This window comes from Dioscorea cayenensis, unplaced genomic scaffold (genome assembly GCF_009730915.1).
Source record: "Dioscorea cayenensis subsp. rotundata cultivar TDr96_F1 unplaced genomic scaffold, TDr96_F1_v2_PseudoChromosome.rev07_lg8_w22 25.fasta BLBR01002049.1, whole genome shotgun sequence".
Lineage (NCBI taxonomy): Eukaryota > Viridiplantae > Streptophyta > Magnoliopsida > Dioscoreales > Dioscoreaceae > Dioscorea > Dioscorea cayenensis.
This window is the reverse complement of record NW_024088440.1, coordinates 88,211-107,864: the sequence shown is the minus strand read 5'-3', so window position 1 is coordinate 107,864 and position 19,654 is coordinate 88,211. Positions and strand designations below refer to the sequence as shown.

Below are 19,654 nucleotides of genomic sequence, written 5' to 3'. Positions count from 1 at the left end.
CGAACTTAGAATAAAAGGATTTAAATCATGCCAAAATCTTAGAATTAAAATCAAATAATGTTTTTAAAACAATATTAAAAAAAAGATTAAGACAGAGAAACAATCTTATAAAACAAAAATAACTAAATAAAATTACGGAGTTCAAAAAAATAAGAAAAAATAATATAATTAAAAGAAAATAGAAGTTTGAGATTGAAAACTAAAGGAAATTACTTTGTTGAGAATAAATGGGAAGAAGATATGAAATCTGTAAAGTTCATATTTTCAAACAAACAAGGTAAAAGGAAAAGCATATCGCAAAAATGTATCCAAAATGTTCTACCAACATATCACACCATATCTAAAGTGAAAAGACGCATGTTCCAGCATGGATACCTAACCTTTCCTAGACATGCTGCATCCAATTTGCCATCTACTACCATGTGAATAATTGCATTTGAAATTTAAACTAAAGGAGCTTAATTAAAGATGTGACATGTCTGCAATATATAATACCAGCTCTACTATTTTGATAAACAAAAATCTCCACCTAAGGTGCCTTGTTTGGTAGAAAAGTGGCATGGAAGGGCTTAAGTGAAGTCACTTCCCACCACTTCGAACTGAAGTGCCAAAATATGCAGACTTCTAAAAGTCAACTTTAGGAAATGTACCCAAGGCTTTTCTCCAAAATCACACTTCTAGATAGAAGGGGTGGGTTGAAAGCTTATATATGACCCACTATTTAAACCAAAATTATTAGTTTTTAATATATAATAAAATACAATAATCATTTTTATATTTAATTCTATTATATAAAATATTTAAGATACAAACTTTAAATTGCTCTTTTAATTGGGTTTTAGAAGGCCCACATTCAAGGCACATGATTGGTATTTTAATAAAGCACCATTTCATCAAAGCATTTCTAATCAAACACCCAAAACTCCATCCACTTCCATCACTTCTCTCAGTCAAACACACACAAATGAAGCTCAAAACATTAGGAGCACACATTTCATCTTTGTAGCAACAAGATTATTTTGTAGATAAGATATTCACTAAAATACCTTTTGTACTTTATTGGGGCATCTACCGTATCATTGCAAAGAAGTCCTGAGAATCCTCATAATGCAGAGGCTTTGAAAATTCAAAAGCAGGTTGTGTGTAGCCTTTGCCATATAAAGGCAGATGGAGCACCAAGTTGCAAATCCACCCAATCTACATTTTCTTGCTCTTCCGAGCATAGTATTTTGCAGCTTCCCCTTCAACCCCACCTACAAGTATGAAAAATAACAGACAAATAAATTTTTAAGGTAAACAAAATTTTAATTGTTAAGAAAAAATATAAAGTATGGCTAAAACTAGCATCTCTCAGAAAATGTATTGTAGTTTGTATTATCAAAACAGAGTTATCAGTGAAATGATGGAGTTGGAGAAACTTTTCTTTTGAGGGAGGTGCTCATCAAGTCAACTAAATCCCCAGTGTACAAAAGAGATGGGTGAACTCAAGGTTTCATATTGTTTAAGAGGAGCATATGCATTTGTCATCATGAAGAATTGTGCCACAGACTTCCTACAGGTACACATAAGTCTCAATGGGAAATTCCACCTAAATTTATTAATCTAATCTAGATGATGATCCACATCATAAATAAAGTATCCGTACTGCTTCAATTTTTAATAGAAAACATGCAACCTAATATCTTACACAAAGATTTAGTATCCAGTTAGTTTATTATGATATCATTATCAAATAACCCTTTTCATCATCTATATTTATAGGATATAACCTATAAGAAACTCATATAAAATAACCCTAAATATTTATTTTAATGCTTATTTGAGAAAATGGACGCATTCACATGACAACAGGAGCTAAATTATCCAAGTCAATCCTTCTGACTTTGGCTAATGTCATATATAGTATTGCAGGTATTTTCCCAAAGTATTCCTTCTATACAAAAGAAATGATAATAAGAATGCCAACAATTATAGAACTTTTGAGGGGTTTATAACCAATTTTCCCTAACAATAAAGTTTTATCAAAGTGCAGACAAACTAAAGCAATGCGTAACCTTGTACAAGATTCAGAAAGACTGACTTTTTTCTGAACAGAGAGAAATAAAATAAAGGCACATTATATATTAAAGGTCCAACAAAACAAAAGATTCTTCAGTAAACTTATCTTGGATCTTGTCAAAATAACCATATTGTACCTGATATGTCCACAGAAATTTGGTTAAATCAAGAGAGCCATAGTTTCTGAAGCCAGTCAATTTTATTGGCCCTCTAAATCCAGCTCCATCTTTCTCCATGAAGGCACCATAGTTCTGCAAATTAGAATAATATTACGCTTTATCTGATATCAAGAAACAAAGACATCATCTGAGTACTAAAATGTAGTTTCTTTACACATACTACATAATTGCTATTTTTGTATCATGCACACACTCTCAAATTTTAAATAGTACAATTCGAGATATGTCTAAATATTGCTTTTAATGAATCCCTAAATTTATTACTTCAGCATCAGGTACTTATCCTGTTAGCATGAGTTTTTGTAAAATTACAAAGAAATATAACATTAACCTGCTAAAAAATGTGACTCAAACTCAAAACATTAGATTTGTTGGCATGCTACCAAATTTTTCAGATGATCAAGCATCTTTTATAGTGAACCGATGGTACTGATATCATAAAATTCATAAGCTTTCCTACAGCAATATTAAACTTACTGTTCACAGATATGGTATATCATGCTGAATTCAGATAATAATGTTAATGATAGTGCAACTAAGTAGGTCTTCATCCGATGGTCTTGAAAACTAAGAAGCCAGTTACATCACAATTCAACTTCTAGTTCATTAAGTAAAAGCATAAAGTAATTTATATGCTCGCAATTCGCAAAGCAATAATATTCATGTGCAGAAAAATATAGAAATTTGGACTAGTGAAACTAGCAAAGTGCAGAAATGAGGAAAAATAAGGGGGGCATTTCCACAATACTTGCAAGCCCACAGTCTCTGATAGCAAAGCCAATTGATTGTCTCCTTCAACCAACTGAACATGTTGTTCCAAACGCAGCCAATGACCAACTTTACTACCTTCACTCCAAAAATAGAGAGAAAGCTCAATTTCAAAGAAACATTCAATAAATATTAAAAAAATTATTTATTTGGGCAATCATGCTCATATGGAAATAGTATGAACTACGAAATGGGATGGTGCAGAGCACACAATTATGGAGGTTTCATCACTTGACTAGATTTGGAAGGCATCTCATGCGTGTGCGGTGAGATAACCTGACATGTCTTATGAAGTGGGCAGTAGAAGATGTTATAATAAATATCATCTGAACCATGCTAATGTTCCAAAATGAACAGATGCAGCTTTTTTAGAAAAAAAGGAAAAACAGAGACATTGTCTAGTTCGAAACCTTTTTATATTTGTACCTTTTCATACTAATTTATGTATAGACCCCGAGTTTTGAGGTGTTTGCTGTACAAATATACTAAGAGATTTTGATGATGAAATTGTGTTAGTGTTCATTGAGTAACATGTTTGGATTGTAATCAATCTACATTCAAATTAAGCATTATAACCTAGGGATGAAATTTCCATGTACCTATCTGCAAATAATGGGATCTGATTATCCTAAAAAATTCTTCCAAAAATGTCTTGTCTAACATTTTAATTTATTTTTCTCCTTATCTTTATTTATCCACTTTCAAAATTTAGCAAAACAGAAATGAGGAAGATGCGGAATTTAGCAAAGAGTGAGGACTAGCCATACAGGCATCTGCATCTTAATAACAGGCATCCAATGGCAAAGTACCAACATTTTAGGCATCATAGACTCATATCATTACCAAATTTATACAGACACGAACACAGAGAGAATGGTGTTCAAAGGATGTTAAAGGCTGTTAGGAAACTCATAACAACGGCATTAGGTTTAAGACGACTAGCCTAGTGTAGCGCATGAAAAGCATTTCCATGTCAAGTAGAAGAACTCATTTAGCAGAAAGAAATCTTTCAACAGTAGCAAAATCCACATTTTCCTACAAACATTCATAAAAGACAAATGATCAGACTTAAAATCTTCTGCAGCTCCACAAATCATGTTTCTGCTGCTATCTTCTAGAAATGTGAAACCACTTTAGCATAAAACTTAAACTATCCTTTTAAAATGGCAATCAACTAGTTGAAGCAACTATTTTCTGTTTCTGATGCCAGAAGTCTTAACAAATTATGTTGTTTAGATCTTTTAGAAGCACATATTCCTCCCGGGGGTCGATTAGGACGTGGGCATAAAGGTCTTTATGACACAATCAATAATTCGATTCATTTTCAATTAGGTCTTGCTCTAGCCTCTTTAGGGGTTATTACTTCCTTAGTAGCTCAACACATGTACTCTTTACCTGCTTATGCATTCATAGCACAAGACTTTACTACTCAAGCTGCGTTATATACTCATCACCAATACATCGCAGGGTTCATCATGACAGGAGCCTTTGCTCATGGAGCTATATTCTTCATTAGAGATTACAATCCGGAACAGAATGAAGATAATGTATTGGCAAGAATGCTAGACCATAAAGAAGCTATCATATCTCATTTAAGTTGGGCCAGCTTGTTTCTGGGATTCCATACTTTGGGACTTTATGTTCATAACGACGTCATGCTCGCTTTTGGTACTCCGGAAAAACAAATCTTTCCAATGAAAATCAGACTATCATCTCCACAAATTTTAGATGATTTTCATTTTCTAGACAGTAGTTGATCAGACAGAGTTTCATACTACAGTCTGGATAAAGTTGACAAAATTGAAAATCCCAATAATAACAACCCACGGGCTCATGCTCCTTGCTTGATTAGCTTCATTGCCATCTAATACTGATCATGAAGATGTCAAACTTTTGACAACATTATAGATGGATAATATAAATGCTTCCGATAAATATATTGAGATGATAGAACTTGAACATATTATGTCAATCTCACTGCATAGTCATAGGAGATCCTTCAAAAGACGGCTGTATCAGTAGATAGCCTCACAGCTACTGATACACATAGTGGTGGTATAGACACATGACGGAATGCTAAAAGGACAACTTTGTCATGACACACATGCAGATACACGCATTGGTGAATCAAAACACACAAGCATACAAAAATATGGACACAGTGCATGAGCACATATATGATTGTTCAATTGTTAGTAAAATTCATTCAACGAAAAAAAAAAAAATCCATTACCTGCAAGCTCTCCATTCACAAAAATTCGTACTACATCTCGCATGCTATTAATTTCAAGCAGTGGAAGAATGCCCTTTTCCTTCCAATACAATACATCCTCAGCAGATATATTTACACTGCAGAGATGGAATATCCTAGCTTTCTCACTTAATGGAAAAAACATGTACATAATGGAACAAGTTTTTAAAGTTAAGATTTTGTGACTGACTTCCATTCAACATGTTGCAATGCATAATGCTAACCTTTTGCATAACAGTTGTCACAAAGTAAAGTGTCATAAGTTTTTTATACTAACAGGTAGAAAAACATTAGAAGCAAACCAAACCCATAGGATGTGTTCAATGTGCTCCATTTGCATCCAACAGAGACCAACACTAATGCATTTGTAGTTATCCCTATTTACTGATAAAAGAAGCTGGGTAAATGCATTGGTAGACTCAAGAGAATTAGTCCAATTCATCTGAAGTGGCATTGCAAATTTTGAGGGACAGGAAAAGGATAGGCCTTGAATGAATACAATGAGAAAGGTTGCCATGAGATATACCAAAAATTTGCCATTGCGATGAAAATAGATTCTACACCTAATAATTGCTAAGAAAAGACCTAATGAGAGCAATCATTTCAAATAGCTAAGGTTTGATAGCTATGTTATGCTTGGATCTATTTGTACTTCTTAACTAGTTATTTGATCTCCTTGTATTAGTCAAAACCAGAAACTTAAATATATATATATATATATATATATGATATACATTTACGACCTAAACCATTGATCTTGATCTACATCCATCTAAGGAAACATATGGATAAAATTTCAGATATCATTTTACCTATGGTATAAGTTAAGATAAAACTGACCTGGTAATATACCATAAATAATCAGAGGTATCTTTTGTAACATTTAAATGCTCTAATATGCCTTTTGCTGAAAAACTATTCTTGTTCCACAGACCAATGGGCTCTTTGGAAGCCATCCATGACTTCAAAGGAGTAAAATAGTTATCATGAAATAGCAGATCTGCAGCTTCGGTAGCATTGGAAAAACTTGGAGAACCAGATTCAACTGTTTTGATTGAAACTTGAGCTTCAGTCTACTGAAAATAAATTAGGAACAAATGAATTTTCCTTATGTTTACATTGAAAAAAAAATCAATTCAATAATTCAAAATCTAATGAAGATCAAACCATATATAAGAGTTATCACGAAATAGCCATTATATAACTGAAACTTCTAGAGACTTACCATTTTGGACAGTAAGATATGATTCATTCATTGGTAAGGCAATAAAGAAAGAGAAAGAGGTCATGATAGCATACCTAAATTTTGTGTGAAAGCAGAATGAACACAACTACAAAGTAGAAAGAATATTTATTTTTAAAATGAAAGCAACTAAGCATTTCCAAATATATAGTGCTCTCATTCAAGCATCAAAAATATATGCAAGGGAATAGAAAATGTCTTAAGAATTAAATTGAGAAAATAAAGAGAAAAACGGTTCTAAAGCAAGCAAAAGGGCATGCCAAAAGATGTTACAAACACAAATAGACCTAGAAAGCTGATCTTATACGCTGCCTTCAGTAACTATTTTACGGCAATTACAGCACTGCTTTGTAAATACAACGAGACACATATTCGGACAACTGAAACTCTGAAAACTAACTGGCTCCTCCAGCTGTTGCACATACGTAGTCATAGCACATACTCTTAATACACAAATATTTAAAACCATGGTAAGCTGGATGGTTAGAAGAGATGACAGGCTATTACACAGATACCAAAGCATATGCAAAAAAATTGCAATCACATTGATCTCCTATGTAAGAAATGCACAATAGAATATTTTTGCATATTAAAAGCAGATTTTGTTGCATCAGGATGCTGTCAATTTCATCAACAAAGGAAACAAGAAACTTTTCTTCACCAAAACAAATTAAATAATTTTGGAATTTTAAGAAAACTTTCTGGTTTTCTTGTTGTCTCCTAGAAGGCAATGTGCTAGCCTACACCAACCCATGAGAGGAAAACCATACCTTTAATCTCTGCTTATTCAGCATCCAAACTTTTTCTTGTTTTATCGCTATCACTCTCTAATTGAGGTCATTGATAAGCCTTGTGTGAAAGTAAGAGATTGAGATATCTTAATTGAGAAGAATCACCCTCTATACATAGAGAGACTAGAATTCATAATAGGAATTGCATGATATGGGAACAAATCATAAAAGAATTAAAATAGGAGAAAATAACATAATATGGAAGAAACTAAAAAAGAGAAAGATATATAAGGAAGTTCTAACAATGGGAGAAAATAAATAAGGACACTCTAATAATAGGAGATTCTAACACTCCCCCTTAAACAAAAGCATATAGATCCATCCTGCCCAGCTTCGAATAGCAGCCAAACAGGAGCACTGAAAAGCTTTAGCAAAGATGTCTCCCAATTGATTTTTGTTGGACGCAGTGGTTAACCTAGTCCATAGTCCCACATCGCCTGTGAGACGCATTCTCTCTAGCTTCATATACCCTAAGCCAACCCTTCCCCACAACTGCAGTTATGGAGAAGTTAGGGTGGTGGGTCCCTATGTAACATGGTATCAGAGCTGGGTCCCACGTCGATCCCGGGCTGTGCCTTGGATGAGCTAGGATCTTGGGTCCCACATCCGCTGTGGGCCCAGGGGGGTGTTGGGACGCAGTGGTTAACCTGGTCCATAGTCCCACATCGCCTGTGAGACACATTCTCTCTAGCTTCATATACCCTAAGCCAACCCTTCCCCACAACTGCAGTTATGGAAAAGTTAGGGTGGTGGGTCCCTATGTTACAATTTTTAGTAGCCGAATGAGGAGTAGAAATTTGACCACGAAGAACATCATCTCTAATGAAAGTAGAAAGTTGACAGGTTGATGCTTGCCAAGAAGACCGGACATATTTTCCACACTGACTATTTGGAAAAGAAAACCTGTGACTAGATAAGGTTCTTGTTAGAATGTGACTAGACACTATTCAGAAAAGAAGACTGGACATGTTTTCCAAACTAACATAATTCACACTCTAAGGACTACAAATAAGATAAATGAGGAACCATTCTCTAACTTTTGAAGACCTGGATGTCCCAACCTACGATGAAGAAAGACTAGGAGACTTTGTAATAGTGCAAAGGATAAAGAATGACGCCGGGTGACACGAATGACCCCACCGCGGGGCGACGCCAGTGGTGAAGTCGTCAAAGCGTGAATGGATAAGCCTTAAATGACTAGGGTTCTTAATACTTCTAATCAAGTCCTCGAAACCTGGCTCTCTAATACCGTACTGTGTGAATGTAACGGGATTCGGATAACTTTATTGAGAAGAGTTGCTCTCTATAAATAGAAAGGTTACAAATCATAATAGGAATTACATGATATGGAAACAAATCATAAAGGAATTAAAATAGGAGAAAATTACTTAATATGAAAGAAACCGAAAAAGAAAAAAATTATAAGGAAGTTCTAATAATAGAAAAAGATAAATAAGGCCACTCTAATAATAGGAGATTCTAACACCTTGACATTTGACAATTTGGCAACTCCTAAAGAGAAATGAAGAGACAAAACCAAACCAAGCAACCAATAATAAAGTTATTCACTGACAAAATAGCTGCACAACCTTAGAAGCATACCTTTGCAGTATTAAAAGCCAGAGTCTTGCAATCTGGCAATATACTCACTGACCACGGAGGTAAATTATAGACTTTACCAAAGATTTTCACTGAGGCAGACTTGTGTTCATCAATATTTGCAAGAAAAGCAGCGCATGTGCCAATGTTCCCTGGTAGAGTTGAATTTGTGTCTATATGCTCACTTGAATAGACATGTGCCTGTGAAGAGCCAAAGAGCCATACACGATCTTTAACTGTAACTAAACAAATCATACATGAAAAAGAAATGAGTATAATTCATTATATATAAATGATGGCCATATAAACTGATCTCATGCAACAGTCTTAAAAAACTATAAACTTGGTTCTAATTTCAGATCAGTCTGTGAAATCACCTTGGTAAGAATGAACTCAATAAAACATTGATTTTTAGCTCGCTTGTAATAAAAAATGAAGAATACATGATACTATGTTGTTGTAGATAAAAACTGCATAATTATCATCATGCATTTAGTGGTTGATCCTTTATTAATCATGCATTTTCTTAGCATTTGTAATGAATTCTTCTTCCTTTTTGTACAAACTACTTCTTTTAGTTATTTTGCATGTAAAAGGCTGGAGTTGATCCAAAACTTTGGTAAACCGAGGGTGTTTCAAAGGCAAGCAAGGAGAAAAATGACAAGACTTAACAGGTGAACCAGCTTTTTCAAAATACACAACCTTTCAAGTAAACTGGCACACCTGTGGTCTGTAAAAGTAACTAGGACCCAACTCCTGACACTTTGTATAAAAAGCATCAAGAAAGGGGTTTTCAATAGGGGAAAAAGGAGGCAGAAAGGGTGATGACGGCTGAACAAATAAAGAGTGTTCTGAAGGCTCCAAAAGGAGGCTGAAGGAGAAGAAAATGGCTGGAAATCTAAAAGTCAAGTCTTTGTGGGCAACATGGGGGGTTTTCCAAGTCTAGTTGTGCTAAGTTCTTGCATAGTCTTTACTCTTCTTGTTTTCTTTTGTAATTAAGACATGGAAGTGTAGAACTTCTCTCTAGGTTTGGGATTAGCCCAAAGTAGTGATGATTGATGTGGTTGTTTCTTTTGTAAGGATCTTTTATGATTAATGGTAGATTATTTTGAGTTGGCTTATGATTTGTTTTTGCATAGCTTGTGAGTGTGAGAGCATTTGCTTGCTTTATCATAGGGACCAAGATTAATTAAAAGGTTATTCTAGGTCTTGGAAATTCTTAAGTCAACCCTGAAATTACTGAAGAGTATTTCTTAAGGGTTTATTGTTTAATCATTGAGCTAAATGGGGTTTTGTAAGAGTTCATCTACCACGAAAGTAAAGGTTGGCTTGATCAAAATCAACTTGTTATCTCTTGAAAGAGAGTGACAAGTAATTAAGGATTATTACCCTTCAATTGATCTACCCAAACCAAGTAGAGATTCAAACACATCATTCATTACTCTTTATGGTGAGTTCCCAAACCTAGGTTCACCTAAACCTGAATTTCAGTCCACACCCCTGCATCTCTGCATTCCCCATTTATGTAATTTCTCTTACTTTGTTATTTTTATTCTCCCATCTCTACATCTTTTAATTGCCTAGATAGTCTATTGTTGCAATAGATTAGTAATCACACTTGGTCTTGTGGGATCGATATCTTAATTACTACTTAGCAAAACCATACGCTTGCAGTTGCACAACATATGTCAATGTTTCTGGTTAAGTAATAGCTTGAAATCTAATATCACATGAACCCTACAACCTAATACCTTTACCAAGATGGTATCTAATCTTTTATGGGAAAGGAAAGGAAGAACGCCGAAAATCCAGAAGAAGCCTACACCATAGGGAGAAAAGAGACAATACTAAAAAAGTGGTGAGCAACAATTAGCAACGATGATCCTGACAAGATTGGATAAGATGTCAGTTTTGGTCACTATTGGATCAAAGAATAAACTTCACAGGGTTTGTTATATAATGAGGGCTCTTCCTACGTCCCCGTGTCGCCACACATGAGGTACACGGGGATGTAAAAAAGAAAGAGAAGGATAGGGTTTCTCTCGCTTTTAGCAGTCACAAATAGGATGAAGTCTCTATTATAGGCCAATATATTCACCGAAGCTTTTTCTGAGTGAGGAATTTAAGAATCAACAATTAGCTCAAGTGCTTTACCACACTTAGAAGGCAAAGTTATAACAATAAATTCACAGAAACATACTTTCCTCTCTACAAAACGAGACATCCAATTAGTAAGGTTAGTGAATAAATAATGGAAACTTATTCAGGCTCTTAAGTGAGGCCTGTGTTATGGTGCTTCACTATTTATATAATTATATCAACCATCATATCCATAATAACAACTAATATAGCATTTTAAAACAATATATATCAGAAATCCTAACAAACCTCTTGCCTTCGCCCCAGTTTTACATAGAGTGGTGAGTCATCAACAGCAACTAGTGCTGGTTCACAAAGCTTTATAGCTTTATGCAAATCTTTCAAATGCCCCCACTTTGGCTGATTAAGAATACCTTAGAAAAACGAGCATTTTAACATTAGCACGAAAGAATCAAATGTCAAAAGCTCATCTATGTTGAACCTCAACCTACTAACAAACAATATTGCAGAGACACTTTTGAGAGATAATCAACATACCATATTCATCAATTGGCGCATCATAATTATAACTAGTTATTTGGAGTGGACCCCCAGCCGTTCGTTCGAAGTTTGTTCCTCCAAAATACTATTACAATGAAAGCATAGTAAGACACCTTTCAGACAAACAATATATTTGGTTAAGACTTAAGGATAAGCTTAATGTTTGGTAGTTTGAAATCATTTTGGAATGAAAACTTTTATCTAAAATTGAGCAACTTTGACTTAAATAATACTAATCAAAATAAATATTTTATATTAAAATTTTACTTTTCTAATCAATATAGATGTTTATTTATATAATTTTTTTTAACTCTAATTAATAAATATATTTATTCAAATAATTATATCTTCTAAAAATGCTCATGGGATAATCTTAGATGTTTGGTCGTATGTTGTGTGATAACTTGGGTTAACCCTCAGCCAACCACAACATGAAGGTTGCTCAACTCAAATATTAAAAATTTTAAAGAAAAAGTTCTATAATTGATATACATGATAGTGCAAATGATAGAATAACTTGTATGCTAATTATGTACACCTTAATCATGCTCAACCAATGGCATATGCCTTGCTTGTTCCTGCTTATAAATCAATAATTTCTTTAGAAATATACCATAGAATACCCATTGCATGTTATCAGCAGCATTGTAAATTTGTAACCTAGTAATGCAAATTACCATGTAATAGTTATGAAAGCTTCCCCCACGCTGGAAAAAACGAGCTATAGCAAAAGCATTATCTTCAACTGGTCTGTGAGGCAGTCTGTCGCCCCAATTAGCATACCTTTAATAAAACACATAAATCATTACAAGCCGTGTTTATCTCATAATTCAGCGATGAATCCGATTCTGACCAAAGAAAATATAGTTTTGTGCAGGAAATTAAGATGATTTTCTAACAGCCAATGATGCCTCGACAGGTACTGCAACTATAGCACACAACACTCTAGAAACATCACATTCAAAAATGGCAACATCAGCTAAACAATCTCCAAACGTTTCAGACCAAAATATGCCAGTATCATAACTCAACTCAGTGATATCTTTACATGCAAGTAATTTACAGCTTTATGGAAGGAGATAAGTTCTTTATGTTATCTTCTTTTTAATGACACGTTCAAGGACTCTAGCATCACCTAGCTATTGGCTAGGTCTTGAGAATGTGGTTATTTCATGTCAATTGAATGTGCAAAATGGTCCTACATCCAAATATGAAGAGTTTAGAAAGTTGGATGCAAATTTGATAAGTTTGAAGAAGGTTCATACCATTTAATCCATCATCTATAAAATATGAGAGACAAAAGGCAACTTAGTCATCACACCCATAAATGTAAAAGAGTGGAAGTAAGAGCATACCATCCATTCCAATCCTCTGTCCAAATTACTGGTTTCCTATATGAGTTTGGCTTGAAACCATCACAATAAAATGCATTGCAAGAATTTATCTGTCAAAAGAAAATAGAAGAAAAGCATGACTCACTTAGGGTAGCAGAATCTTTTCAGCTCAATATAAATGCAACAGGGTTACAAGTTTATACAAAAAGATAAAAACAAAAACAGAAGAGGAGAACTAATCATGCGTAGAGAACTTGCTCCAACAGATATTAGATGTAATATGAGTACACAAAAGTAACTTGCTTCAACAGATATTAAATTAAATATGAGTACACAAAAGATAAAAGATAGAAATAGGAGGGAATACAATTGCTTCGGGGGCATCCGTTTGCCTGCACATGATCCAAGGAACACCTGCACCTAGACCAAGCGCCATTCCAGCGGCCCATTTCATGTACCTTTCTCCACCCTGACCATATGACCCTTGGACGTTTCCATATTCATTCTCAATCTGTTAGATTTCCATTATTGCAGCAAAAAATCATCTAAAATTGAACTAACAAATGGAAACAGAAACAGAATTCATGGTTTTAACAGAAACTGAGGTACAGAGTTCAGCAACGGTTGTATAAGCAAGAGCAACCATACTTTATAGGAACTTATGATTAAGTCCAAAAGAAGACCATATGATTATCTGGTGAAAATGTGTGAATTGATCAAACCAAATAATAGAAACAGAAAGGAAAAAAACTATCAATTTGAAAGTTGATTCACCAAGTCTAGCAAAAATTACACCTGCCAAAATTTTAGGGAATTATGGTTAACACACAAATAGGAGCATAAATGATAGTGGTTACTTCACAACTGGAATGTAGATCAATCTAGCAGAACGCTCTCAGCCTCTTTTTTTTAAAATTTATTACCAAAAATACTAACACATGATCACCGAAAGTAGAATAAGGTGTCTGAATCTTTGAGACAACCAGTCACATACTCAATATTTAAAGTCACAGCAGACTTCTTGAGCACCAAAGTGCTTTTATATTCTCCCATCAAACCAACGAAACTAAAGCTATATGGGATGCTTGGTTGCAGGTCAAAGGTGTGGGGTTAAGTGATGTTTTTTTTTTTTTTTATTTTATAGTTGGAGAGAACTTTTATCTTGAGTTAACCAAACTTCGACTTAATGAATATTAATCATAACTAAACATTTTAAGATTAACAATTTAATAGATGGTAACTAATATGAATAATTTTTTAAAATTTAATTTTTGCATGTATTTAAATAATTATATCTTCAAAAAAAAGAGGCCAGTAGAATAACTTTGGAAAATGGACCTATCCTGCAACCAAGTGTGTTTGAAATTGGAGGTAAGCGGGGGTGGTATAGTGCGATTAAGGCTTGGAAATTTAAAATTGTTTTGGGAGGAAAAACTTTTGACTGCTTAATGAATACTAATAAAATTAAATATTTTGTAATATTAGAAATTTAACTTTCTAGTTAATGATAGCAATGTAGCAAAATTAATAATTGGTTACAACTTACTAATTATATATGTTTATTTACATAATTAAATTTTGTAAAAAAAAAAGTGGAAGGTTGACTTTAAGCTTTGGGGTACCACAAATTGCCAACCACACCTAATTTAATTGAATGCATTTTAGTCTCTTCAGCTATGTTTGATTTTGGATTCACCCCAAGGCTTCTATCGAACACACTATAGTTATCCCACTGACCTTTTATAAGATTCAATTATTTAAATAAATATATCTGGTAAGTAATTTTTAAGATTATTAAAAAAATAAACAATTAACATTAATTAGCAAAGTAATTTTTAAATCTTTAAATATTTATCTTGATTAATATTAACTGTTAGATTTTATATTTTGGTACTAGTGGGCCCTATATGGGCTCTATATGGGCTTAGGAGTCTTACACCAAAAAGTCTCAAGACTTTGTAGCTCAGCCCCTATACCTATATATAAACTCATTACACTTCTATCACACAAACGATGTGGTACTATATTTCCAACACTCTCCCTCAAATTCAACTCGGTCGAACTTGCTCAGACTTGTACACCAGAGGTCTGTTTACCAGGACTTGTACACTACTTTGTGTCTCAGAGATCCTACACACATGGACTTATACACTACTTGTGTCTCAGAAGTCTTACTCACATGGACTTGTACACCACTTGTGTCTCAGAGGTCCTTTTTTTTTTTAAATATATATATTGGGCTCCACTATATTTCTCTGATACCATGTTAGATTTTATATTTTGGTACTAGTTGGCCCTATATGGGCTTAGGGGTCTTACACCAAAAAGTCTCAAGACTTTGTAGCTCAACCCCTATACCTATATATAAACCCATTACATTTCTATCATTAACTATTAACTAAGTCTATACAAAAGTATTCCCATCAATACAATTTCAACCTTCAAAACCTTAACACCACTATCCTGCCATCCAACCAAACACACCATAGAGTTTAGGAATAAAAAAATCAGTTTTTAGAATATGATTTTTATGCGGTGATTTTGATACTTACCAGATGATCATTTCTCAGCACATTGCCCAAAATTTAAATGCACTAGTCTTTAACGAGATTATTTCTAAGCACTTACCCTCGTTTCTAGCCCTAACAAGACTTCCAAGCATACTCCTCAACCTTAACAGTACTATTTGTAAGCATTCTCCATGGCCATAATGATACCATTTTGTGGTGTTTCAAGGATTTAATAGGCTCTCCCTAAATTTTCCGACAAAATTATTCAAAGGTAATTTTCAAATGATTCAACACTCTTTCTGACACTAATTTCAACCAAAACTTCTTGTGCAAGTTGGACATCATGGTCACAAGTGTGTTTGCATTTCCTTATCTTAGTTTAATTGACCCCAGTTGTAGTTGACTTCATATTAACCGTACTCGCTAAATTTGATTCCTAATCTTATTAGATAGTTTATACTTTATTGGTTGCCTAAATATAGAAAAATGCAAATAAAAATAAATGCATAAATGAAAAAAAGAATTACAATTCGTAGTGTTATCTTAACCTGTGTTAATATTATTGGACCACCTTGCCATGAAAAAAGGTTCTCCTCCTTCATCATATCCACAATCTTCTTAGCGAATCTTTGCATCTCATCCTGAAGAAGAAATATAAATCAAATATTTAATACAATAAACAGCTCAAATTCATCATTGAGAAGAGTAATGTAAAAACCCCACGATCAAAACACAATATAGCAGTCCAATTAATTTCTTCTAAAATTTATTGGAGAATTTACTGAAAATATCAGGAATAGATCCTTATCATGTTTCAATTTTCGAGATAGAAAGGGTGAAAAACTTGTAGTTCAATAGCACCATGCACATGAACACTTCACAAATTTGAAGAAAAACTTGTAGTTCAACAGCCTAGCGGAGAGTTCTTATTAAAAATTATCCCCATCCTAGGTGTTTATGGAAAATAAAGCTTCCATATATATCTCACCTATTTAATTTGCTTTAGGTGAGTTATTATTAGAGCTCATATCAAACAACCGAGTTTGATGGCAAGAACCACATTTCTTTCGCTCTTTTTTCATGTTTGATCTCTTTCTTCACCCGCCATGGTACAAATTCCTAGTCCGTGAAACTTTACAAAAGTAAAACATGAATTTTATAGTTAAAACATTGTTCACCAAAAGACATCAATATAATTTCAAAGAGCCAACAACCAAAGTTCCACAAAGAAGGTGGTTGTTGTATACATTTTGCAATGGAAACATCCATTAATGAGCAGTTATGTAATATAATCCTGTTAACTGCCGGTAAATTCATGGCATTCCACATCATAACTTGCCCAAAGAAAATAGATATGAGGCTGTCATATGTTAACAAAAAGGCACTACAACCCACCAAAAAAAAAATGAAGGCAAGTATCAGCAGTTTTAACGTTGAATCCATTCCAGCCCTGGTCCAGCTAGTTATTTCCAACCTTGTGAGTCATGCCATCTTTATAAAATAAATATAAAACATATCATTCATTCAAGGGATCATGTTCTTCCTACACAGCCATATCAGCCAACACCTCAAGTGCCAAGTGATGATGACCAAATTCAGTACATTAGACATCCGCCAAGTATTGCTTAAGCATTTGCAAATAGTATGTTTTTTTAGAACTATATTCTTTTAACTAGGATTATGGTGTTTAGAAGACCTCTCAAAAAAATATAAAAATACAATAAAAAGCTGACATGAAACAAACATATCCAAAATTCATTCAGTGTGAGAACATGAAGCTGTCCTGACTCCTGATTATATTAAATTGACAAGATTATAATGCCCTTCAGATATAAATCATATACATATACCAAAGTATTTGCTCAAGCTCATTCTCTAACAAAATATGGTACCTTAAATGGAGCGTTGTCAGTTCTGAACTCTATGCCAGGGACATCACGTAACCAAACGGGGAATCCCCTATAATATTTATCAAAGTTTTGAAGAGTTAAAAGGCATGAAAACTGTCCTGAGGTAATTTAATTCTTTGAATTTAAATGTCCTAGACGTCAAAATATCCTAGTGTAGCCAAGCTGTGGCCATTGGATATGTGAATAACAATGAATCAAAAATAAAAAAGATATGCGGAACCACTAATGCTTGAGAAAATTAAATTTAAGCTTGTTTGAAGCATTGTCTCAATTTCAAGGATTCATGTGCCACCAATTTAAATAAAATAAGCGATAAAAGTAACCCGAAATTCCACTCTGCGCAGACATAAGGTCCAATGCGCAGAAGAAGATAGAGGCCATTTGCACCAACCAGCTTCACAAACTTCACAATGTCATATCTTTCTTCAAAATAGTACTGATCAAAAAGCATATGGTGTTAGAGAAAACTAGTTCAGAAAATTCAAAACCCTCATAACGGGTATAGCAGAAATCACAGTGAATGAATAACATTACCTGCCCTCTACTTGGCTCATGGCCACTCCAAAACACATATGTCTCTATAACATCCGCCCCACCTTCCTTGCTCTTCGCAATTAAACCAGGCCACATCTGAAACAGCCAAATAAATTATAACTGGAGACACTATAAGAGACACAAAAATTGAACCAAAGAAAATGAAATTTCAGTAAACTGAACTGGAACAATCAATCAATTGAATAGGATTCTCTCGGGGGCTATGTTTTAGATTTTACAGAACTAGAAAACAACACAAGATTCTAATAGTTAAGTTAAAAGCAGATAAATAATCTCATAATTCATTTGCATTCTAAAGAAACTCAACATGACCATCAAACAAAACAAAAGGCCAGTTAATCAACAAATTGAACCAGGATTTCCCCAGTACCTATGATTTAAAGAACTAGAAAACAACACAAGATTCTAAAAATAAGTTAAATGACAGTAAATAATCACACAATTCATTTACATTCTAACAACACTCACCAAGACCATCAAGCAATCACGTACTAGTTGATAAATGAAGTGAACCAAAATTTTCCAGTGCATATGATCTAGAAAACTAGAAAACAACACTGAATTCTTAAAAATAAATAACCACATAATTCATGTGCAAACCAAGATAAAACACAGACTAAAAACTCACCAACGCCATCAAGCAAGACTAAAAACCATAAATTGAACCAGGACTTGCCCGATGACTATGATCTAGAGAACTAGAACACAATAATCAAGTCTGCAAATTAATTCAAAGACGCTGAACTATCACATAATCCATTTGCAACCTAACAAAACTCACCAAAATCATCATCAAGCAACAGCAAAAAATAAATAAATAAAATAAAATAAAATCAGTCCAAAAGCAAAACAGAGGCATACATCCGGGGTGGCGCGGGGATAGTGGATTCCAGCCGAAATGAGCATCCGGCGCTGACCACCAAGGATGATCGCACGGTGATCATAGCTGACATTGAAGGGCTCGAAAAACTCACCGTAGATCACAGCCACCTGAGCAACAGCCATTATCACAAGCAACAACACCCATCCCTCGAGCTGAAACCCTAACCCTAACCCTAACCCTCTCTCTCTCTCTCTCTCTCTCTCGCTCTCGTTCTGAGGCTTTTATAGCGAGAGGAGAAAGTGAGCTTGGGTGAGCTCGCCGGTTGCGTGGTTGACGAAGAAACTGAGAATGGCACGTCTCTGTTTTATAAAATGTTGATCACGAGGCAATATTAGCAGTTACGATGTATTTTTATTTAATATAGTTTGTGGAGACTAGTTAAACAATGTTCTGCTGCCACGTTTTTGCATTAGAGTTCATTATTGTGGTCCACGAAGGGTAAGTTAAACTTCGAATATTTTGTAGTCTTTACTTATCTGACAATATTGTGGTCCACGAAGGACAAGTTAAACTTTGGATATTTTGTAGACTTGACTTAATTGAAAACCCCTTAAAATAAGAATAAGAAGAAGGAAAAAGAGGAGGAGGCCGGCAATTATGCTAGGGTTTTAATTAAAAAAAAAAATTGCTTTCAAAATAGGAGTAATTCTATGTACAGTCTCTGTATTTTTTAAAACCTAACATTTTCAACCTTATATTTTTTCTGCTCCTTACAAGTCCCTATACTATTTCAAATGTGCCCAATTGGTCCGATTCGAGACGGTCGTCATGTTTATTGTCCAATTATGCTAACATGGCCAACACATGGCTTTTTTACCTTTGCTAAAAACTTAATCAATACACGTGAATTTATTTTTAATTGTTGAATACAGAAAAATAATAAAAAAAAAGAAAGATCAAATATTAAAATATGGGAAAAAAATTCGGATCCAA

At 34.1% G+C, this 19,654-nt stretch overlaps 1 protein-coding gene across 2 annotated transcripts; it reads right to left on the bottom strand.

Annotated features, from left to right (window-relative positions):
- Window positions 1-2,985: 2,985 nt before the first annotated feature.
- On the bottom strand, window positions 2,986-18,920 carry LOC120257370 (beta-galactosidase 15-like). Of its 2 annotated transcripts, XM_039264849.1 has the most exons (13): window positions 18,700-18,920; window positions 17,818-17,913; window positions 17,607-17,719; window positions 17,266-17,332; window positions 15,922-16,014; window positions 13,231-13,374; window positions 12,885-12,973; window positions 12,207-12,312; window positions 11,527-11,614; window positions 11,278-11,402; window positions 8,893-9,090; window positions 6,097-6,329; window positions 2,986-3,083 (listed from the first exon to the last, which is right to left on the bottom strand). In XM_039264849.1, the coding sequence occupies exons 1-13, from the start codon at window positions 18,841-18,843 to the stop codon at window positions 3,080-3,082; spliced, it is 1,500 nt and encodes a 499-aa protein (XP_039120783.1). In that variant the 5' UTR covers window positions 18,844-18,920; the 3' UTR covers window positions 2,986-3,079. The 2 variants fall into 2 exon arrangements, with proteins under 2 accessions (XP_039120783.1, XP_039120784.1); XM_039264850.1 differs by lacking the exon at window positions 2,986-3,083 and having other exon boundaries at window positions 6,201-6,332; window positions 18,700-18,919.
- Between the last annotated feature and the right edge of the window lie 734 nt (window positions 18,921-19,654).